We start from the raw sequence: 23,246 nt of genomic DNA, 5'->3' as shown, positions 1-23,246 counted from the left end.
CACAGATCTCACCTAAACTGCGAGTTTGAGCCATTCCACCCATTTAGCAACTAACATATTTCTCTGACATACTGCAGGGTGTATTAACATTACATAGCATTCTGCACTGAACTGAAATACATTATAAATGAGAAATAAACACTTACTTTCAAGAAGACTGCAATTCAAGTATTTTAGTTGTTCGGGGAATGACAAACACACAAAACAGGATAATATGCTTTATTGGATCACATGGTGATCAGCACTACTAATCTTGCCAACAGACCCATCAGAACAAACTCATTGAAAGTAACCAGTAAAGATAGATATTTAAAAAGGTCTTTTCCAACAGCACAGACTTGTCCAGGAAAGAAAAACAGCCGATCAGGACAATCCTGGTGCTACTTCAACTGTGTTGATGCGTAGTACTGTCTGAGGCTGCACAACAACTGCAAGAATAGGAAGAAAAGAGAAACAGCAGAAACACATTAAACAAAAAAGAAGTATTGTTTATACTTAGCTAATGGCTGTTCTTTGTATTTTATGTTAAAACCTGTTTTTTCAAGCAGTGACCAAAAATGCCATGTTCAATCACAAGACTGTCCCCTGGCACATATTACACAGTTCACCAGAGAGATTTCTCCAATGTGATTAACGAGCTCTCACACCATATACTGTGACTGAAAATCTGATTATGTTAAATTACAGAATTTTGAAGGTTTCCAGAAAATGCAGCAACACTTATCAACTTTTTTTCCAACTCAGTACGTCCAGTTGCAAATCCTAAAAAACTGTCCTGAAAGAAGTGAAATACAGTATATGTAGTCATCATAACATCTCTGTAACAGAAATCTCTATGTTTTGTTTGAAGAGAAACATCAAAGGGGTCATACATAAAAAGAAACACCAGTCTGGAGCTGTTAAAAAGATGGAAAAGACTCAAAATAGCATTAATCTGTAGCTCTAATTTGTTTTTCAGTGCTTATGGAATGGCACTTACAAAAGTTGTGCCGCTTTAAAAGATCCCAAAGGAATACCAAAATGAAAGAGTTTTAGGTTGTTATTTGGAATTATTGTAATTTCCATTTTCATGACGAAGTAAATGGTCTTGTTTATTTCAAACAAAAATAAACACACTGAGATTAGGCGGAAATAAAGTAAACACAGGGGATTTCAGAAAGAATTCAGTACTAAGCAGGAGACAGGCTTGGAAAGTTAGCTTGGAATTTATCTCGTCTTCCTCAGTCATGCAACCTTGAATCAGAAAAACTGAGGGATCTCAATTAAAGAATGTAAAACTGAAGAGTCAGTTATTTCCAATTTCAAAGACCCAATATTTCAGTGCTAAACCACACTCTAATATATTATATATTCCTGGGTATAAAGCAGTTAGCACTGTATATGTCAAATAATGTGTTTAAGAAGCAAAGCTAAATCATTTACTTTTCTAACTTGTGTAATCATATAGTTGTACTGTTTTTTTCTTTCTAATCAGCTAAACTATTCAGGTGAGCTTCATGTTGCCATGTACTAATACATACATAGAAACTTTCTGTAAATGCTGGGCAAATTCCTGGATTCAATGCAAACAAAAATATAAGCACTGTCCATGAAGAAGTCACAATGAGAACTTGAAAGGTTTCTTCCTCAGCGAAAATAATACAAATGAACCAGACAACAGTCACATATGGTATGCAAGTCTTTTTAATGTTCACTGATTTTGCATGCCTTATTTAGAAAATGGTGAACTGAAGTTATTCAGGAAGTACTTGAAAATGAGATCTCAAGGGAATTTCCTTATCTAAAAAAAGAATATTTTGTAACAGGCAATTATGATGATACTGTATATTAACTTCTGCAGGGAGAGCATTTTTAGATCCATAAGCCCACTTTAAAAGCTGGGAGTGAAGTGTAGTTTTGTTCAAACTGTTTAACACTCGCTGACCTGTGATTTCTGAGTCTTGTTTGAATATACAAGGTACGTATGTAAGTACTGAGCTGATATTCCTTACTTAAAAAAAATACAAACATTTTATTTTCTTTAAACTTTGAAAGTCAATCAACCCATGGATCATAACAATGAAACAGTAAGAATAGTACATTCTTACTATAATAATATATAATCACACAGTGATCACAATATTAGAATGAAAAATGAGAGATTCAGCTGATTCATCATTCAGCCCGCCTAGTTCAATAGGTTGTATGGTAGAGTGTCTGACCAACAATATGTGGTTACAAAAGAGATGCATTCAGTTTTTGTCACAAGTAAACTTACTTCTTTTCCTCTGATATCTGTGCCTTTTCCAAAACCGCATATGGACCTTTGGCCAGGATTCGGTCTTCTCAATAACAGTCGCTTCCACGCGCACCAAGTCTCGTCTACATGAAAAAGAAAAGACTTATCCAAACAAACGGTCATGATGATGATTGCTTCAGCAAATAGTTTTCAGTTAAACAGTGTTGCAGTTGTTGTATTCTAAATACAGGCTTACTCTAAACTGCTAATCTCGTACTTGTTTATCCCTCAAGCAAAAAAATGAACATCAGAATAACAGATGAATTAAATGTGACTGCTATTTGTAAAATTAGACTTGCAGTACATTATAACAACTTAAGTTATTTCTTAATTTTCAAAGCGGTTGTGTCTTCTGTGCTTTAATATTAATAAATAAAGGATAAAACATGTCTAGTCCTTATGATGCACTATTTTCACATTTTCATAATTTCCATTAGTGAATTCAAATATTTCATTTACAATAAGGTAAATTATTACTAGGAAAAAAAGTTGGTATTGAATTATTATATTTTTCATTACATTACAGATATAAACTGTATATGTATGTAAAACAATCAGTAGTACAAGAACAGTAAAATATAATGGGCCTTTTTGACAAATCTCTTCAATCAACACATTATGGTAGAAAATATTTAGTACATACTGAAGAAGAGGCCTTCCTATTAGCGTGAAATCTTCTCCACCAACCAGCAACACCTAGAATATGTTTATTAGCAGATATAACATTCAAGTGTTCAGAAAAATCAACATGGGCTAGCATCCAGTAAAATAAAAATGGGATGTTTTCATTAAGAGATCTGACTTTTTTAACATAATCTAATAAAATTATTACTTGCAACAAATTAATGACATGAAGAAGAAGGTTTTTTTGCCTTAGGTGTACTGACATTTTATTGAACAGACATTACACAAGCACACTCATTATGTCATCCATGAGTTTGATCAACTAGAGGTCTGCTGTGAATACTTGAAAAGTGTTTCCATAACTTTGCACACAACAGAACTAAGACTCACTGGATATAATTATCCAATTCACACATTCCGTGTCACATGGGCAAGTCATTGCTCCAGGAAGCTACACACCAAAGGGATCTGGGTGTTTGTGTAGAGTATACTTATTTCATTAAGAAAATATTAGGAGGAAAGACAAAAACCAATATAATTCCTGGGCATGTAAAATTATGAAAGTTAAGTACAGATAAGTTACATTTAAGATTCACGATGCACTAATCAATTCTCAGTAATTTAGGTTTGGTCTTTGTCATACTGAACTGAATGAAATCCCTTCAATCTAGCAGAAAGGAGATTTGATTCAAGTACATAAAACCCTAAGGTACGTAGATATGGATACCCCTGAGGAAATATCACATTCAGGCTGGGTGAAATATTAGTTTTGCTAAGCTACTACACCACCAAATGAACCTGATGGATTGAATGGTTTCCTCTTCTTTATAACCTCTATTAAGGGTAAAAACAACAGACAGATTCTCTCTCTGACTCTGAACAAAAGCTGTCAAGTAACCTGAGATGCACAAAGGATGATATGACTTAATTCTGTTTACACAAACACTTTGTTGCATGCATAAAACATTTTCTCCAAACCAAACTTTTGCTGGCATTAGTTATGTGAAAAACCTTAAATCGTTCTGCTAAGCATGAAAGAGAACCAACCTTTTCCAGTCTTATTCGATCTCCACACTCAGCATCTATATGGTTTTCAATAAGAATTAAGTCTTCGTTTGTTACTTTCCACTGTCGACTTGCAAAATGAACAACTGCAAACAATCTGCCACACTGGCCTGTAGCAAGAAGGTTGTTGACTTTCTGTACAACATCTGCATAAAAAAGAAAAACATGTTTGATGCAGGTAACATTAGTATTCCTAAATCTTTCTGCTTTATGTTTTACTGATTTCATCAAGGATTTGAATAAATATGGGGGACACCAATGTTTTCTGCAGTACATATACAGTATAATATGTTTAATCTGGGTGGTCCCTGGAAGACTGGAGTTATTTACAGCAAATGTGAAAACATACAGTTTGCATCATAAACAGCATTCTAGCATATCCAATGTAATGGAAAACCACCTGTAATAAGACACACCCTACAAGACATAAAATTTGGGTAAACTGTCTAAAAGGGGATGTCTAGTAAACTTCTGAAATACAATTTCAATACTAGGATCAATTTCTTGTCTGAAAATAGAAATATTAGTTTCACCTTGATTCTTGTATAATTACAAAACCTGTCATATATATCCGAATGTCTCTTGGGTGTCAGTATAGTAGCAATTGAGAGTTCATTGTACACTTAGACAATAAAAGTCTATTTCCTAAAATCCCTTGTCCTTACCCTGGTGTCTCTGTGTCTCTTCCACAGGGTCAGGGAATGAAACCTCTGGCCAAGGAGGTCTGGATAAGGAGGTCTCTGGGACAAAGCTACGAGACATAAAGAGGTGAGTATGCAGCAGTTTATTGACAATTAGTATATTTAATCTCGCATGTTTCCACTGACATGTATGGCAAAGACCAAACTCATAATATTTCTCACTATCATACAGGACAAAGATGCAACCGCCTGATTATAATTACATTTTCAATGGTGCAATGCAAATTAAAGATTCATTTACTATTTGACATACAGCGATTATTATCATCATCTTTTATGTTAAACGTGTCCTGGGCTCCTGGGCTCTGGGTTCAATTCCAGGCCTTAGGGGCTGTCGGTGTGGAGTTTGCATGATCTCCCCAAGATCACAAGGCAGTCCTCCAGGTGCTCTGCTCTCCTCCCACAGTCTACAGACATACTGGTAGGTTAAGTGGCTTCAGGAAAAACTGGCCCTGGTGTGAGATTTGTGTTTGTGTGTGCCCTGCAATGGACTAGTGTCCTTTCCAGGGTGCATCTTGCCTTGCGCCCGATGCTTGTCAGGGTATGCTCTGGCTCCCCGGAAACCCTTGATTGGTAGAAGCAGCCAGAAAATGGACAGATTTTCAAATGGTAAAGTTCCAGCATGAATATCATGCACTTTATACAGAACACAGATAAAATTCAAGCACCTTAGTGGTTATTATTACCTTGAAGGCAGTTTGACATCTTGAGAACTCCAATGACGTACAAAGGCAGGAAAGCAAGAGCCTAAAACAAAACATTTGAATTATGCATATTTATATTGGCCAAATAAGACCCAAATCCATCAGATTGCTAACTAGCACTTATAAACGTCAGGATGTGTGCATTCAATTCAATCTAAACGAGAAGAAACAAAGAATTGCAGCCATAAAGCAACAGGAGTGAATATCTGCAGACCAGGGATTTTCAGCTTTTTAAACTAGTACCTTATATTGGTATTACTTATTTCCAACTGAAAAAATATCCGAGAAAGCTGAAAGGTATTTATACATTCTTACAAAATGAAGCAGAAATACATATATATATATAACTAAATAAAGCACTTATTTGAGATATTAGACAACAGTAAAATTAGGCAACCAAAATTATGAATGTATTAGATTAGTTAGTCTCATGCACAAGCCTCGGTACTCTCTTCATTAGCAGATGAAGAGCCCACAGTCTGCTCTGAATTCGTCACTCGTCTTCCTGACATTGATAGTCCTGTAACCACAGTAACTTGGACACACACACATATTCATACATTCACTTTCCTCCCCACTTCTTACCTGTCCGTAGGCTCCCAGCTAACGGCCAGGCCGGCCGGGTGAACCTCATACACACTCGTATTACCCCATTAACCGTGTTTACTGCCATTTTCACCCTGAGAGAGAGGTAAAGCGAGCGCGCCGACCCGGAAATACTTATCTTGGTGTAGCTGAGAATACACGCTGTGTTCTGTAACCAACCATTTTAATAACAATTATCATATAAAAAGGTCTTATAAATGAAAGACATCAGCCATATTTTTATACCCTATCATATTAATGTCACATTTTTTATACAATGCATTACTCGGGAATCCTTTGTAGTTTTACTCATCTAAAATAACCCCAGTGGGAACTCAGTCGATACAGTCAGCGTTTCTATGTGTCCCAAATTGTTGGTAGTACCAGCGTTCACGGTTTTTCCTGCTCTGAATGCAGGCACGTAATGATAATGATCACGTCTGAAGCAGAGGGGGTGTGTGTATGAGTTATAGTTACACAGTTATACAGATAGTGCAGGTTAGTAAGCGTTCATTGTGAGATCTTAATGATTTTTTTTATTAACGTTGGGCATGGAGTGTATTTTATCTAGTGTGTTGTTTACTGTAATGCCATACAAAAAGACTGATAACAGAGCAGCGCAGTGAAAGCAGAGGACTGTGGAATTTATACTTGAACATTTACCAGGGTTGACGTCCGTAGTTCTTTTAGATAACCTACTGGGTTATACTTTATAACATTAATTCTCTTGGTTTGATTTAATCTGTTTTACTTTTTGATCGTCGGGTCATTTTCTATAGCCTAATAAAAAATCATATCGTATATTCATTATAGCAAAGCGAAGTGGCACTGAATCGGTTCCCCTGTTTGATACAGTTCATCTTTCTTGCTTGCAGCTACAGTATAATCATGTTTTTACGATGGCGATAGAAAATGTAGTTTTCTTTGTCGCTTTCCAGAGTTTTGCTTTTCCTTTTTTTTAATTGCACGTAAACACTAAATCAACATGTTTATTTTCTGGCTTTGTGAGGAATTATATTTGCTCTATATTTTATTGTGTCTTCTGTTCCTATGGCTTTACATAGTTGTGTGGACCTAACTGCCCTTACTAATGTCTCTTTTGTAATTATACATACCAGAATTTACTAAATAATAATTTAATAGATGATGTGTTCTCAATCTTTATTTTGTTATTTACTCATTCTATTTGTTACCATACTGTTGGTGGATGAAAAACAAACAAACATTATTTTGAAGCTGCTAGGCTGTATATCTACTGTTTGGCTATCCTCTAGTAGTCCATCACAGGTGAAAGTAGATTTAGGTATATCTGGTTTTTATGTGAGCATGTGTGACTTAAACGCATTTTCAAAGGTAGCCTTATACAGAGTCCAGAGGTATACTGTACGAATAATGCAGTTAAGTACTAAAAACGATTACTGTTCCCTTCGTCCATGGGAAACCTGCCGTGCTGCAGTGGGTTTGGGAATTTGATTGGTGGTGGGCTGATGTTTTGATTGAATTCGGACCTAAACACGTGCTTTTGTTCAGACATGATCCATTTGTTGCTTCCCTGTTCCAGCGTGTTGCATGATCGTCACGAACGCTCACATGTGTTTGGCTCAGGTTGGCTGTGACTATGGCTGTGGAGACCTTTGTGACCAGAACACTAGAGCTTCTGCAGGAGGAGAGAGCAGTGGAGATTGAGGAAACAAGGTAATTTACTGACACTGTGTGAAGTAGCCGGCCCTCCAGTGGAAGCTGGAGGCTCAAACTAGTTTTATCAAAAATAATTTAATACAAGTGAGCAAATGAGCTGTCTCATTTTAAGAAATAATCAAGGTAACAACCCCCCCACCAATAAAAGAAAAAAGAAAGATGAATCCCCCAAAACATTCCCTTACTCACTTCTGCTCCACCAAGTGAGGTCCCTCTCTCCACAGGCAGTCTAGTTGTGAGAGTGATCTCTGCTCTACACACAACACCATCCAGTTGCCCGTGGATGTCTCTGCCCTCCCCCTCTAGCAGCACCAGTTCAGAGCATGATAGCTCGCTCCCATCTGTCAGTCCTGGGGATCTTTGTTCTTGAAGGATGTGTTTGTTTCCTCTGCCACTCACTCTCTAGATTGGTAGGGATATTGGTGACGAAGCATCACTACTACCTGATGTCAGTACACCTTCAATCATTTGCTTTAAATTCTGTTGTAAAACATCATTGCTTCGACTATGTTTTTCTCTTAGTGTCCTTATTTCACTGCCTGCTGGGTCAAAGTGGGCTGTCTAATTAGATCCTCCTTTTTTCCTGTAAATCTCCCTTGCACTGTTACCATTTGCCACTTGAGTTCGCTGTCCCAGAGACTGCAATTATGTCATGGTAGCATCAGTGGGTGGATCTTGGGAACATGCACACATACACAGCCATAAAATGAATAAGTGTTATTTTAATTACAGTCGGGGAAAACAAAACACAAAACCCTAGAACCTCTAAAGCTCTGACTTTTTCTTCAAGTTTGTTACTTTTTTAATTAAAAAATGTTTCTTATTGTTGTCAAGGGCTTGGCAGGAGAGCATTTCTTTGAAGGAGCTTCAACGCAAGGGAGTCTGTCTACTGAAACTTCAAATAGGTCGTCAGAAAACAGGCCTGTATGGACGACGCCTTGTCACGTTTGAACCCGGGAAATATGTTGGAACTGGTACGCTGCCAAGCAACACTTTTGGGCCTGGTAAGAAACATTGTTTGGGATGGAGTGTTGCACATTGTGTATCTGTAACTGTACTGGGATTCAATTTGTATTTAAAATAAAGGTATATAAAATGCATGTCTTTATGCAGCATATGAAGATCTTGGTCTTCTTGAAAGTCTGATGATGAGAGGTCAAGTATGCAAGGGGGGTTATTCTGCAGGATGATAAAATGTGCCTACACACGGTGAAGCCTGTAGCGATGTGGGTCAAAGAGCCTTAGTTCTTTGAGATGAGAACTTCAGTTATGATTATTAAATCCAAGAGGCATTACTGTAGTGACCCGGGGATAAATTATTCTATTGCGAGCACGTCCAGACCTGTGGCGGCATATGTATGTGGTTGTGCAAGGAAACTATGGTGAAAAACAAAACCCCTTGTTCACCTGCGGAGTGTGTTTGTTGGATAATTCACAGATTTATTTTACTTCCTAACTCAGATGTCTACTGTGTTAGTAAAATACTGCCTCACAATAGCAGACAGCCTTCCTGATGTTTTGTTTTTAATTTTTTAAAACTTTTTCTAGGTGACATAGTGGGTCTGTATGATTCAGCGGGTGTGAATCCATCATCTCAGCTGGTCACTGGTGTTGTGACGCGTGTGACCCAGGTTTCCATCTCTGTGGCTTTCGATGAATCTCAGGACAGCCAGAACCTGGAGGCAGAGGGTCCTTACAATGTGTTGAAGCTGGCCAATGATGTCACCTATAAACGACTGAAGAAGTATGTATAAACCTCATTTATTATATTGGTATTTGTTACACACATTGAAGAACTATAATATACGGTTATATACAAAATTCTGTTTGCATTGGCCAAAAGCAAGCGTTCTAAAAAGTGAAGTATTCCCATTGCAAGCAAATGCTATAGCTTTCATTTTTAGTTGGGTTTAATTTCTAAAAGTATTTGAGTAATCTTTTTTTAAATTTAAAATTTGCAGCAGCTGACGGCATGTTTCTCAGCACTTGCAAACCCCGTGACACACAAAGGGAAGAATGAGCAAGTGTAGACGGACTACTCTGTCCTGAACGCCTTTGAGCCAGTTTTCTTTTAGCACCTCGCAGACTGTGCAGTTCTGTATTGATAAAATACATGGTTATAAAATTCTTATGATTTGATACAAAAAGTTGCAAAGAGTAATTTGAATAGTGCAGGACCTTTTGCCAATGAATTTTCAGTTAAGCTCTTCTCCCTTTTTTTTAGTGCTTTGAATGCCCTGAAACAGTACAGTTCTGGTCCAGCTTCCACTCTGATAGGGGTCCTGTTTGGCTATTCAGAGCCCAGTCCTCCACTTCAGCTGAGTAAGTAGCTTCTGTGCTCTGTGCAGTGTGTTGGTTATGTTGATGATTATACTGTGGCCGATTTTACTCTGAGCATGAGTCCATAAGCATTACTTTTCTACAAACTAGTGTGCAGATAAGATGCAGCTATGAAATATTATACACCAGGCATTCTAACACGAGAGATTTCTCAACTGTATGTGAGAGGGGGTTTGTTTATATTGCCAAGCTATAGAAATACAGAAGGAGACTTACCTAGAGTCTCCACTGCTTGCCGGAGGGTATCAGTGGCCTGGATTGTAGTGTTATAAAGTCAGAACTGGGTGCATAGTGCCTCCAGGGGATTGAGGGATTTATGTCATGTTACTATTCAGCAACACAGAAGCAGAATTTCTGTTTCTAATGCACCCTAACAATTCTATGTACACTGTATAATAATGATATGGATACATTCTTATAGATATTATGTTGATATAATATTATAGTTATATATTTATCTAATTCCATGTAAATCAATCTAAATATAATTTATGTAATTATATTTATGTATTAATGTTATAAATATAAATATTTTCAACTCTTGCTTATCTTATTAATTTGATAAATTACATTTGGTTATGTAACTGTGATCACTTAACAGAAAATCCAGTCAACAGCAAGCACAGGTTATTGTAATCCTGCACCAGCTGTCTGGGACACAGACACAGGGCTGGCCAGGCAGTATGGGGCTTGACGTGGATGGGGCTTCCTCAAGGGTTGGGTTTACAAGGCAGTTCTTGGCATCTGGCTCCCACCAGGGCTCACCCTCCATGACATCTTTTGCCTCCCCCTTAAGCAAAGGCTTAGAGCAGGTGCAGCCAGACTCCTGGGGCGACGTCTAGCACTATTCATTTGTGTTTGAACCCCTGTTGTTCATTAAGTGCTCTCATTTTCTGGGATCTGTCCACTGCATCTAGAGTAAGGCTTCCCAACATTATGACCCAATTTAAATTTAAACACTGGCTATTCTTCTGCAACCCCAAAATATAAGAGGTCATGAGACACTTTACATCTTATCACAGTTACACCAGTGACGAATTGAGGAATTTCAAAGTAAGAAAACTCCTGCGCTCGAGTTGTTTTTTAAAGTAGCGTAAGCCAGAAAAGTATGTGGTTTGTGAATATTATTGTGTTAATACATAGACAGGAAAAACACCACATTTCGCTTCACTGTTCCAATACTTCGCTTTTCATAGTATAACCACGTGTCAGCTCAGTCCGTGATTTTGTCTAAGACTCCCAGCCTTTTGAGGTGTCATTTCGTGTTCTTGCAAACTCAACAGACTTCAGAGACAGAGCCCTCCTTCTCTTGAAAATGCAGGCTGCCTTTTCTGCTTTTGCTCCTCTGAGGAGCAAGCGTCTTCAGTGTTTCTTCTTCCCTCAGAAGAACAAAGATCGAGTTATTATGCCTTGTAGGAGCATTTTTGAGCAGCTGTGTTTCCTGTCAGGGTCGACGCGTTATTCAATTATTTTAGCACAGCTGGGTTTTATATAGTGATTGTTTCTCCAAAGGAAATCTAGAGTTCTACAACAAGGCCCTGGATGAGTCACAGAAAGAAGCCGTGTCCTTTGCCTTGTCTCAGAGGGAGATGGCGGTAATCCATGGGCCCCCAGGAACTGGGAAAACGACCACAGTAGTCGAGGTGATCCTGCAAGCTGTTAAACAAGGCTTAAAGGTGACTACCTGCCTTCTCATATCTTCTCAATCTCTACTTGGTTCTTCAGAAGTGTGTGATAAAAGATCATCTTCCAGCCCTTCCTACCTCTACCTGTTCTTACTCCTACTGAAATACTAACAAAAAACATCTTACAATATTGGCTGATATATCTGGCTTAAAACAGATGATGTATGCTTTGGATAATTATCGTGTTGATACAGTATATCCATTTTAGGCCAAGGATGAGCTATTTACTAATTACAGTTCATTACTGATCATTAAAGCCTGTTAAACCTAATAGACTGCTTTCCATATGTGAAATATGAAGCATATTCCTCTGCGTTGGATGAAATTGTTTGTTCAGTTCAGCTCGTTACAGTAAAAACAAGTTTGTATTTCATATATACCTTATGGACATCCTACCTTATGTAGTATGCTTGGATCTACTCTACTAAAATGTATTCAGCAAGCTCACAGTAAGAAGCTCACCAGCAGAGGGATCTTGTCCATTACAGTGAAAAAGGTTCATTATTCAAAAAAGGGTATATGTTTACACAGTTCATTATTGTGAAAATGTGTAAATCATCTGTTTGGAAATTGAGGGATGGCTCTGAAGTAAAATTTGAAATGGAATATTTGAATAAGTGAACTCAAGGTGCAGGTAATTTTGATCAATACAACATGACTTTACCACACGACGATAGGATATATATTTATGGCCGACTGTCACACTGTTTTTAAGCATACACTATTTCTTGTAATATGCACTATGTACATGGCTTGTGCACACGACGTCAGGGTTCAGAGTTGTTAGACCTGCATATACCTGCATACCTACCTCGATTTCCCTTTGGGATCAATACAGTCTTATCTATTTATCTAAATATAGCCAGTGACTGCAGAAATCGAAATGAGGACCTCACATGGAGGACGTTGGAATTGCACCATGTGAATTTCTTTTCATTTTCACAATATCAATTGATGGCAGTGTAGGAAATTTCTAATTTCCTGATTGTTTTTGTGCTTAATACTGTTGTATGTTTCATATTTATTCATGTTATTTTGCTATTTGTCATACCGAGCATATCTTTTCTCATTACTTATTGATAATACCATTTTTTAATTTCTTTGCCAGATTCTTTGCTGTGCCCCTTCTAACGTTGCTGTGGACAACCTGGTTGAACGCCTGGTGGGGTATAAAGTAAAAGTTCTGCGTCTCGGACACCCTGCTCGGCTCCTGGAGTCGATCCAGAAGCATTCTCTAGATGCTATGCTGGCGCACAGTGACAACACCAATATAATTGCAGACATCAGGAAAGATATCGACCAGACTTATGTAAGCATGGGGAACAGAATCTGTTCAACAGGGCTGCCCTTACAGTGCCATCAGCAGTGTTTTTTAATATTGAAAGGTTTATTTTTCTGAGCTGCGACAGGTGGCCCACCGCATCAAGACTAATGGTAAGGAACAGTTACAAATAAGAAGAAGCCATTCAGCTCAGTATGCTCATTTGGCTGCTTGTAGCTTATTGATTTGAATGTCTCATTTAGCTAGTTCCCAGGGAACTGGCCTAGAAGAATTAAACACCAAATAAATATAGCATAACCTTAAAAAATATACAGTGGTGTGAGTAAAATTACCTTTAAAAAATCTAAATTATGTCGATTTCATTACCCTGGACAGTACTGAAAATACACAGTAAAAAATAAAAAGAATAAAAACACTGGTGCTTCTCTGACACTATTGCGATATGTGCCACACAGTTTTCAAAGCAGAGCAAAGCAAGGCTGAAGGGTCAAACAGCCCTGGTGGAGACTGCATGACGTTTACTTCGCACTGGAACTTGATGCACAACTCGCTCTTTACACACGGGACTTAAACTGCACTCAACTCAGATTTTATCAAGGGACCCACGGGAGGTTTTTACTCAACGTCAAATTCGATCAAGTCGAATCTTGCATAACCCGGGAAGATTTCATTTGGTTTAAAGTACCTCTGAGAACAAGCTGGCTTTTCCTGACTTGTGGATCTTGTCATTTTCTTCCAGTGAGAGGTCTTTAACTGGTTTAAAGATCAGACTTTTTTCCACAACGCTGTTATAACGAAAGAGAAAATTCTCCTTCTCCCTTTCGGTTGTTAGGTCAGATGTTTTCTATATACTAGGCTTACGTTTTTAAATAGAGCTCTGTAACTCATGTTCTCTCCTGAAGCTGTTCTTTTAAATTCCCAGAAATGAAGAATAGCTGTGTATGATTCGAATTTCCACAGGAGCCTCTAATTTGCGCGTGGAAGTTTTTTAAACAGAAATGTCAGGGTTGGAGTTGAGAGGACATGGCCGCCCTCTTGTGGCTTGGGTGGAATTGCATGCCTCCTTGGCACAGTACCTTAGCATTTTCCCATTGTGTGAAGAATGAACAAGCCTCTACATCCCTTTCACAAGTCACTTAGTGCCTCATGATATTTTTCAAGTACCCTTTGTTATCTGGTTGTATTGTATTGGGCTCGTGTGTATTAATGTCTTTCTGCCTAGTCTTCAATGATATCTAAGTCTTTTTTTGTGTTTTCTTCACTGCTTTTGTACTATTTGCCTTTTCTCTTTTTATGTTCTCCATCCTTTCTGTATAGGCAATCTTTGCCATAGGGTAGATTCCAATGACTAAGGAACCAAGGAGGATTCTGTAGAATAGTCTGGACAGGGTGTAGCAGAATTCCTGAGGATTTGGTTCTTGTCTTTAAACTATTAACTTAACTATTAAATCTGCTTTTATAGTGATGTTCCTTTAGACTATAAATACATTTGCAAGCTACTGCATAATGAGGTAAAAACTTTTCTCTACAAGGTTTTTAGTAGTAGTGCAAAAAATTTTATTTGAAAAGATTTTACATTAAAATGTCTTTTTTATCAGTATAGCCTCAATGGCTAAAGTATTTTTTTTTGGGGGGGAGGGGGGAATAAGCAATATTATTAACAATGCAATAAAATGTTGGCAAACTGAAGTTTGGAGTTGAAAATCTGTGTTTTGTGCGTAAGGCGAAAATGAAGAAAACGCACGAGAAGAGCAGTCAGAGCCATTTGAGAGGAGAGATGAAAGAGCTGCGCCGAGAGCTGAAACAGAGGGAAGAGACGGCAATCACACAGATCCTCAAGGGTGCTGACGTAGTTCTGGCCACTAATACTGGTGAGTGAAACATTGGCCTTCTGCTGCATTTGTATAGAAACTATGGGTGCCTACTAGGCTAAAGGTACATTTCTAAAGGGAAGGGCTGGGTTGTGTTGATTAACATCAGGCTGGACTTGAAAGGTCTAGACTATTATTTTGAAGTTTTTCAGCTGCATTAATTGTAAATGTTGCATAAATATGAGAGTATTCTGACCATGCTTGAAGATAATATCTTACTAGAAATTAAAATAGGTTTCTTCATCTGACTCAGCTGAGCTCCTATTTTTTATTCTAATGGCTGCCTGCCAGTTTATGTTTTAAAGAGCTGAGAGTGTTTTGTGTTATATTTCTCCTTATGCTACAGCTGTAGCACATGTGCTCTTTTTCTGTGTTTCTGTAACCTGTCTCTTTAATAGTAGAATTTGTCTCAGTTTTTTTGGTAGGTGCTTATTTGGTTCTGCTGCACTCATAGCATGAGATGCTTCTCTGTGGTTATTTAAGACCGATGGGAAGACATAACAGATCTTCCTGTAGAAATCTGCAGTTAAATCCTGATCTTCAGATTAATCATTTGAGCTATTAGTCACTTTACCAACTGATCACTAGTGGTTGGTCAAAAGATTTTGAAAGTCCCTTTAAGTCTGACAGATCCTTGCATGGAGGTGATACACACACCTCCAGTTTTATAAATCACCTGGATTACAATTGTGATAACTGAAGGGCGGATGTTTTAAACAATCTGTTAAAATCGTTAGATTATTTCTGTAGTAAATACTGAAATTAATTTGAAAACATATTTATTCATTTATTTGTTAAATGTTTTTTTAAGACAGATGAGAAGACAGATCTTCCTGCAATTATGCGGTTATTAACAATCTGCAGTTAAGTTCTGGTGATACGTACATGTCCAGTTATAAACCACCTGGATTACACTTCTGCCAACAGAAGAGAAGGTGATTTCAACGATGGGCTGTTTTGAGCATTGCACTGTTTTGCAGGTGCCAGTGACGATGGTCCCCTGAAGTTTCTTGCAGGAGATCATTTTGACCTGGCTGTGATCGATGAGTGTGCCCAAGCACTGGAGAGCAGCTGTTGGATCCCCCTGCTGAAGGTGCCCCGGTGCATCCTGGCTGGAGACTACAAACAGCTTCCTCCCACCATTAAATCCCAGACGTAAGCTCCCTTTTTCTTTTCATTTTTTACTGGAGAGTGGTGTGTCGGTAAACTTCAGTTGTACACAGACAAAGTAGGTAGAGCTGATAAATTTTTCGAATTATGCTCTGGACTCCTGCTGTCAGACCATGCTGTCTATTCAGTAATGTGCTCCTCTCGTTTTTTTTTATTTGGGTGACCCTGTTAAATATTCTGTTATAGAATTAATTAAGAATTGTCCATTAATCATATTAATAAGAGCAAGTACATTATTATACATGTTATGTTTGAAGAGTCGGTGCATTTTTCTGTGGGGTCTCGCCTTCTTCAGAAGCAGACTTTCTTTTCAGCCAGCTTTGAACAAATGTTGACGGAATCAAACATATCTCCTTTTATAGAGGTATTTGTCTGCTTTTAACAAATGCAAGACATGCAATGCAACCACACAAATAGTGTAACGTCACAGTTTGAATCATGCATTTAGGCTAAGTCTACTTGGGAAATGTTTTGCCTCTAAATGTGTGCAGGAAATCTTTCCATTATAAATGCTGGATTTGCGGGAATATCTAAAATTGTGCAGCACATCTGTAACCCTGCAAGAAAATTTAGGTCCTGAGTATAATTATGTAGAAAATTGTTTAGACCAGCTTTGTTACTGAGAGTTTAGGAGGAGGAATGACCTGAAGTCTCTAGGCCAGCGGTGGCCAGTCCTGGTTCTGAGAAGCCACTGCTGAGCTGGTCACTCTTCACTGTGTTAAGGCTTGGATGATACAGTATATGACATTTGATCAGTTTAGGAAGTTAATTAGTTCAGTTAAGTCAGGAATAGCCCAGAACGTTGTCCTTGAGAGTGTTGTCATTTTCATCTGCAGTGATCGATAAATCTAATTAGAGCAGAACAGATTATTAATACCTGATACATTGAAAACAGCAGATCTGTATTCTTGGTTTTGCTTGAAGCTTCTGTAAAATCCCTCTCAAGCTCGACTGAGACTGTGTTTATATCCTCATTTTTAATGTTCGCCTTCACAGAGCTGGCCCCGGAGGCCTCTCTCGGAGTCTGATGGAGAGGCTGATTCAGAAGTATGGAGACCCGGTAGTGAGGATGCTGACAGTGCAGTACCGCATGAACAGTGCAATAATGCAGTGGGCCTCCCAGGAAATGTATGGTGGAAGACTGACTGCTCACTCCTCCGTGGAAAATCACCTTCTGAGGTACGGTTATTCTTTGACATGCTAATTTACTTCTATGTTCTGCTTTTATTTATCATTCGTTTGTATCCGTAACAGATTGGTATGTTAATAGAATGTACTGTGTATTCTAACATACCTTTGAGTAAAGTAACCATCAGGAAGCTTGAAGTTTTACTAAAACTGATTTTTACCTCTGACCCCTGACATGACAAATCAAACTCTATCATTTAATTTTTTCATGTCCCGCAATATAAGAATAAAACATTGTTTATTTGCCTTGTATTTATGTATGTTGTAGTAATGCAAACTAAGACGGTCTGTTTGAATCTTTTTGGAATTTGGTACACATGTAAGTTGCTTTCACTTTGTAGGCTCCACATAAACCCATATATAACACAAAGGAAGAAACATCCTTTTTGAACCACTTTCCAGAAATGAAAATGAGTGAAATGCAAACTGTTTTTTTATTCTGTATTTTTTATTCCTTGGCTTGGCCAGGGATCTGCCAGGGGTGCAACCCACTGAAGAGACCAGCTGTCCTCTCCTGCTGATTGACACTGCTGGCTGTGGGCTGTTCGAGGTGGAGGATGAAGATGAACAATCTAAAGGCAATCAAGGTGAATTTCAGGCTCAGAGCCTTTTAACTTTTACTTTATTGTAAATAGTGCAGGCGTTAGGGCTTCCAGAACTAAAACCTGGCTACACCCCCTCACCAGACAAGAATTGCAGCCTGTCCTTTCTCTGGTAACAAAAAAAATAAATGGGAATTGAAAATATGTCCTGGAATCATGACAATGCAGTATTACAGCTGCTTCACATTTGTTTTCTTCCAACATGTAATCTTTCCAAATGTCAGTCAGTACTTTATCTGGAAAGGCAAAGCCATCAGTTATGAAAACCAAATTGTGGGATTTAATTGTCCTGTTCTAAGTTGATATAGTCGGTGTTGTGTGTTGATATTTCTGCACACCATAAGCAGTCCTGTATTGGTCCCTTCAGCCGACTGTGCTTCTCTGGGAGCCTGTGGAATGTTGCTTCTAGTTTCCCATCTAGGGGGATCACCTCTGTATTCTGCTCCACAAATGATTTAATTAAAAGAGTTGCCCCCCCCTCCCCCCCCATTTTTAGTTCTGAAAAGGCTTGTTTTCACTTTTGGCTCTTTCATTTATGATGCTGTTTCAAAAGAATGTCCTATAAGATTCAGGTTAAACCTTTTCTGTTCTACAGGGGAAGCTGATATTGTGGCACTTCATATACAAACTCTGACTGAGGCTGGTGTCAAAGCAAAAGACATAGGCATCATTACCCCCTACAATCTGCAGGTGAGGGCACTATTCCAGTGCTATTCTATTTCGGTAGCTGGGATTTAATTATCAAATAGTTAGCAATCGCATTGTGATAATTGAATTTTTTTAATCTTGATATGGTTGTTTGAGTTTTCAGTGTAAAAGACATTCAGTTTTGTGCATCAACTTACGTAACATTTAGCAGTCACAGCTAGTAGAGGACCTTTCAGTCATATATCATCACATAAATTGAGTTTCTAATGCAATGGCAATGTAAGCTTTATATATGTACAGTATGTTACAGTAATCACATACAGTATATGTGCAGACGTGTCCTGGATAATCCACTACCAAGAAAGAGGAGAAGAACCGCTGCAGTGTCTCTGTCTGTATCCAGCTATTAGCACATGGCCCTGACTCCTGTACTTTTTGGCACCTGGCTGTTTAAAGATGGGGAAAACACTGTCAGCAGCCGCTGTGGAGGAGTGGTGGCAGTTCAAAACGTTTAGTTTTTATTCTCCACATAAAGGATATCTGAGCTGACTCGTAAGCCAGGTCTGCTTTTGGTTGCTTTAAGGCACCAGAGGCATATTTCTGGCAACTGTGATTCTTTCCTGAGTTTTCGCATCTTTACTATTGCTCTAAGGTATTACTCTAACACAATGTTCTTGTTTACTGCTCCTTTACACACATCAGGACAGAGAGAATAATGTCTTATAAATTCTCCACCGTTTTTGCTAATCATTTCTGTTTCAGATGTATTTGAAACTGGCGGTTTAAGCGGTATTTGTACTGTTGTGCTCCGTGATTGTTCTACAGTGTTCGTGTTCCCTGGCAGGTGGACATGCTCAGACAACGGCTTTCTCAGAAGCTTCCAGACCTGGAAATCAAATCCGTGGACGGCTTCCAAGGCAGGGAAAAGGAGGCGGTGGTGCTTTCGTTAGTCAGGTCAAACAGAAAGGGTGAGGCCCCAGCTGGGGTGCTTTTTCCTGTTGAGTGATTAAAGTGAGAAACTCCCTACATCTTTCTTCTTGAACAGTGCCGTCGGTGGAACTGTGTCTTCCCGCTGCAGACCAGAGTCTCCTGTTGCGGTTTTGTACTGTACTTGCCACTATTGAAGAAATTAAGAAATGTGTTTATTGTTCTTCTTGAAATGCTGTAATTTCGTGGTCGTAATGTTTGTGTCAATATCATTTGATGTAACGTGTTTATATCATTTTACATACGGTGCTCTCCTGTATAATCCTATAGGGTAACTGCACACCAAATCAGTATGCATACTTTCTATGATATTGCCATTGGAAAGTCTAGACAGGAGAACTCATGTATGTTTTCAGTAGAGAGACACAGTGTTTCACATTATTTAACTAACTGTACTTATTTCCCTTGAGCTAAGGCACCTACGCATTGAACTTTATCATCTTTATTGGATGTCAGATTGTAAAGGAATTGGATTTACAGGGATATTTAATAAAAAAGTGAAGAGGAGTCCTTAGAAACTCAGTCACTGGTTTGATACTATAATCACTTAGCCTCAAATGTTTTCAATGCAACTGATCCTTAATGTACAAAACTAGTCTGCACCCTGGTGTTTTCTTCTTTCTTAACAGATGAAATACTTCTAGCATGCTAATGGAACTGTGTTTTGCCTTTGCAGGGGATGTTGGGTTTTTGTCCGAGGACAGAAGGGTCAATGTAGCCGTAACCCGTGCTAGACGCCAGCTGGTAGTGGTGTGTGACTCACAAACTGTTTGCCATCATGCTTTCCTGAAGGCTCTTGTGGACTACATAGGCGAGCATGGGGAGGTACGGACAGCTTTTGAGTATCTCGAGGACGTAGTTCCTCAGAATTACTCCCATGAGCTCTCTCAAGGTGCACAAAGAGGAGAAATACAGACCAAAGAGTCTTCTAAGACTCAGACTACTAAGAAACATACGGGAAAGAGAAAGGAAACAGAAAACAGAAAGGTCCAAGGCCAAAAGCAAACAGCGATGAACAGTGTGAGTACTGGAAAACCAAATCATCGTGCTAAACAGGATGGTGACTCGTCCACACCTGTGGAAGAAGAGCAAAAGAGAAAGAGCTATGAGAATCTAAGAGAGAAAATACTAGAGTTTTTGAGGGACACAGAAAAGGCTTCACTAGATTTTCCACCATCCTTAACCTCACATGACCGCCTGCTGGTACACCAGATCTCTGAGGAGCTGGGCTTAAAGCATGAGAGTACAGGAGAAGGGAAGGAAAGACACATCACTGTCACCAGAGCAGGGACTCAGCACACACACGCAGAGGCTGCTGGGGCAAAGGAGTGCCGTTTCCTATCCTCCGAGACCCTTGTCAAGCCATCGAGCGAGCAGGGTTTGCAGAAGGACGTAGACGTGGCACAAGTAGATCTGAAGGCATTGCACTTGGAACGAATGCAGCGAGAGCAGGCTAAAAGGGAAGAGAAGATTCGGCAGAACAAAGGTCAGAAAGCTGCACAAACTCCGTCTTCAAAGAAGCCCAAACAGTCCACCAAAGGTGGGTGAAGCACGGCTTTGCTAGCAGATGTGAAACAGTTTACTATGGATTTGTTAGTATTTGAGAATATCTGAGTACAACAAGAAATGTTTCATTACTGATTACCCACCATAAAACACCTATTGGAGCTATACGATAGTGTAGTATTTTTTCTGCATTTCTGCATACCTCCAAATAGAATGTATGCCTTTCTGTAAGAAAAGTAATCACAAAGGTGTAAAAGATGCTGAGTGTTATTAGCTTCTGTCAACCTTCTAAATGAGTGTAACAGATAAAATTGTAAAAGCAGTCTGAATAGCACCTGTGAGCTGTCAAAAGAACACTTTGCATCACGTCTCTGGTTTACAGTGTCACTGCCAGAGCACAACTTCTAGAGTGACAATTACTGATAGTTCAACCGAAGCATAACCAACGTAGTGAGGATGAAATTGTGCCTGACAGGAGTTTGCAGAAAAGACACATTAGTGATGCTTATCTCTGATGCCATTCTGAACCTACCATTTGCCTTCAACTTTTACCATTCCAGGAAAGGACTGCTCTCAGGGCCAGGCCTCAGCCATTGTTGCTACCAGTGACGATTTCGATGCTCTCATAGATGCTGTTGTGAAAGCAGACAGTGTCTGTGGATTCTCCAAGTGTAAGGCCAGTGTACTGACATTGGGGCAGATGTGTTCTTTCTGTAACAGGCGATACTGTCTGAGTCACCACATCCCAGAGGTAAGATTTTGCTGCTATAAATTTGTGGTATATGTTGCAATGAATCACAATGTTCTGAAAATTACTGATTCAATAATGGTCCACTTATAATGGACAGTTCCATTTTCTTATGAAATGTGTATAACATAGAATGTGATGAATTTTGACAATGTGCGATTGCTAATACTTAGTATTGTGCTGTGAAATGGTGTCAGCTGTCAAGTCTTCATAACGAATTCTCCAATCGAAACAGTTCATTCAGATGGGATGCATACCGTATGTGTGTCTTCAAGCGTTTTTTGTTACATTGAGTATCTGGGGCTTCATCTACACATTTGTAATCTAGCAATTGTCATTAGACTCATGCGGACTAGCGATTTAGCGAGCTCCAGTGATTTTCTTTAAATAATGCTGGTTTTGCTGCTTCTATTTTTTTGCTCATTAACCCCCATTATAACAGTTTATGTTATAGTTCTAAGGGTTTACAGCAAAGCTTTGGAAATTAAAAAATAAAATCATGGACCAATTGCAGTCGGCTCTTTACTTTAGTTTTAATTGGTAATTACTTTTCAGAGCGTTTGGGCATTCGTTTTTCACTTTGAGGTTGCGTGTTACAATGCATAAATAAACATAAAATAATTCTGATTTAATGTCAGGCAGTTAGGCCACAAAATCTGTAAAGTCTGTCAAATCTGTGTTCATCTGTAAAGGGTGTGTAGACTTCACAGCATTGCATTTGTATGTACAATTATTTATTTTTATGTATATGTAAATAGCAATCTTTGCTAAAAAGTGCCTCATGTTCTGCTACATCTTCTGTAGAATCCAACATAATTTCATTTCTGAATTCCCTACACTGAAGGAGGGAGCTTACAGCAGTCGTTCACTTGTACATAATTGGGTGTTGTCTTTTGTTTTGCAGGTTCATGGATGTGGTGACAAAGCAAAGGCACACGCTCGTATGAGGATCAGCCGTGAGGGCATTCTGTATGGGGGTAGTGGGCACAAAGACAGGTCCATCGACCCAGCCAAGAAAGCCTACCTGCAGAGGAAACTAGACAGGAAACTAGAAGATCTGGCCACCGAGCGGAAAAGTAAAAAGAAGGAAAAATGAATAGATTCTTCTTTAAGATTACATCACTCAGTCTATACAATTAAAGTAATAGTTTCACAACTTCAGGTAGATGGTTCTTTTTTCCAGTATAAGTCAAAAGACTTGAAGCCACTGTATTAAAAATCAACAGACTTCAACAGAAGTGCTACAAAAATTGTTTAAAAATGAAATCATACTCCAGACAAAACTGAAAACTGTGTTGTGTATGTTAAAATGTTCTGATGCACTTTAAAAAATCCTTACACGTAAATTACTTGTTTAGTCTTATACAAGTACCCTATACTTGTTTAGTCTTTCTGTTTATGTTGTACCCTTTTTAAATCAGTCCAGATTCAGGCATACAGAGAATTCTGTCCCGCAAGTAAAATTAAATAGGTATACTACATATATTAAATAAAACCGTGATGTTTTGGCTTTAATCCATTTGGCTTGAGGAATGCCCATTGAGTACATGAGAACATGAGTTAA

At 38.6% G+C, this 23,246-nt stretch overlaps 2 protein-coding genes across 4 annotated transcripts; one reads left to right on the top strand and one right to left on the bottom strand.

The window, feature by feature from the left end:
• Window positions 1-204: 204 nt before the first annotated feature.
• On the bottom strand, window positions 205-6,083 carry mrpl21 (mitochondrial ribosomal protein L21). Its single transcript, XM_006642556.3, has 7 exons — window positions 5,958-6,083; window positions 5,355-5,415; window positions 4,633-4,718; window positions 3,950-4,113; window positions 2,922-2,974; window positions 2,258-2,361; window positions 205-428 (listed from the first exon to the last, which is right to left on the bottom strand). The coding sequence occupies exons 1-7, from the start codon at window positions 6,043-6,045 to the stop codon at window positions 364-366; spliced, it is 621 nt and encodes a 206-aa protein (XP_006642619.2). The 5' UTR covers window positions 6,046-6,083; the 3' UTR covers window positions 205-363.
• A 252-nt stretch (window positions 6,084-6,335) lies between these two features.
• ighmbp2 (immunoglobulin mu DNA binding protein 2) lies at window positions 6,336-22,838 on the top strand. Of its 3 annotated transcripts, none has more exons than XM_069181694.1 (16): window positions 6,336-6,455; window positions 7,563-7,652; window positions 8,490-8,659; window positions 9,204-9,399; window positions 9,880-9,977; window positions 11,508-11,671; window positions 12,789-12,989; window positions 14,686-14,833; window positions 15,814-15,988; window positions 17,000-17,182; window positions 17,660-17,778; window positions 18,389-18,483; window positions 19,286-19,409; window positions 20,105-20,968; window positions 21,495-21,685; window positions 22,587-22,838. In XM_069181694.1, exons 2-16 carry the CDS (start codon window positions 7,576-7,578, stop codon window positions 22,776-22,778), a joined length of 2,997 nt encoding a protein of 998 aa, XP_069037795.1. In that variant the 5' UTR covers window positions 6,336-6,455; window positions 7,563-7,575; the 3' UTR covers window positions 22,779-22,838. The 3 variants fall into 3 exon arrangements, with proteins under 3 accessions (XP_069037795.1, XP_069037796.1, XP_069037797.1); XM_069181695.1 differs by having other exon boundaries at window positions 7,519-7,652; XM_069181696.1 differs by having other exon boundaries at window positions 6,375-6,411.
• The last annotated feature ends 408 nt before the right edge of the window (window positions 22,839-23,246 follow it).

This window comes from Lepisosteus oculatus, chromosome 21, assembly GCF_040954835.1.
Source record: "Lepisosteus oculatus isolate fLepOcu1 chromosome 21, fLepOcu1.hap2, whole genome shotgun sequence".
Taxonomy (NCBI): domain Eukaryota; kingdom Metazoa; phylum Chordata; class Actinopteri; order Semionotiformes; family Lepisosteidae; genus Lepisosteus; species Lepisosteus oculatus.
Note: the sequence above shows the minus strand (reverse complement) of the source record. Positions and strands in the feature narration are given on the sequence as shown.

Excerpts from the sequence above, each read along its gene's own strand:
- ighmbp2 (XM_069181694.1), top strand. The coding sequence starts at position 7,576 with ATGGCTGTGGAGACCTTTGTGACCAGAACACTAGAGCTTCTGCAGGAG. Across the intron at positions 7,653-8,489 it reads GTGGAGATTGAGGAAACAAG|GGCTTGGCAGGAGAGCATTT; the intron begins GTAATTTACTGA and ends ATTGTTGTCAAG. Across the intron at positions 14,834-15,813 it reads AGTTCTGGCCACTAATACTG|GTGCCAGTGACGATGGTCCC; the intron begins GTGAGTGAAACA and ends ACTGTTTTGCAG.
- mrpl21 (XM_006642556.3), bottom strand. The coding sequence starts at position 6,045 with ATGGCAGTAAACACGGTTAATGGGGTAATACGAGTGTGTATGAGGTTC. Across the intron at positions 4,719-5,354 it reads GATGTCAAACTGCCTTCAAG|CTTTGTCCCAGAGACCTCCT; the intron begins GTAATAATAACC and ends TATGTCTCGTAG. Across the intron at positions 429-2,257 it reads CAGATATCAGAGGAAAAGAA|TTGTTGTGCAGCCTCAGACA; the intron begins GTAAGTTTACTT and ends CTATTCTTGCAG.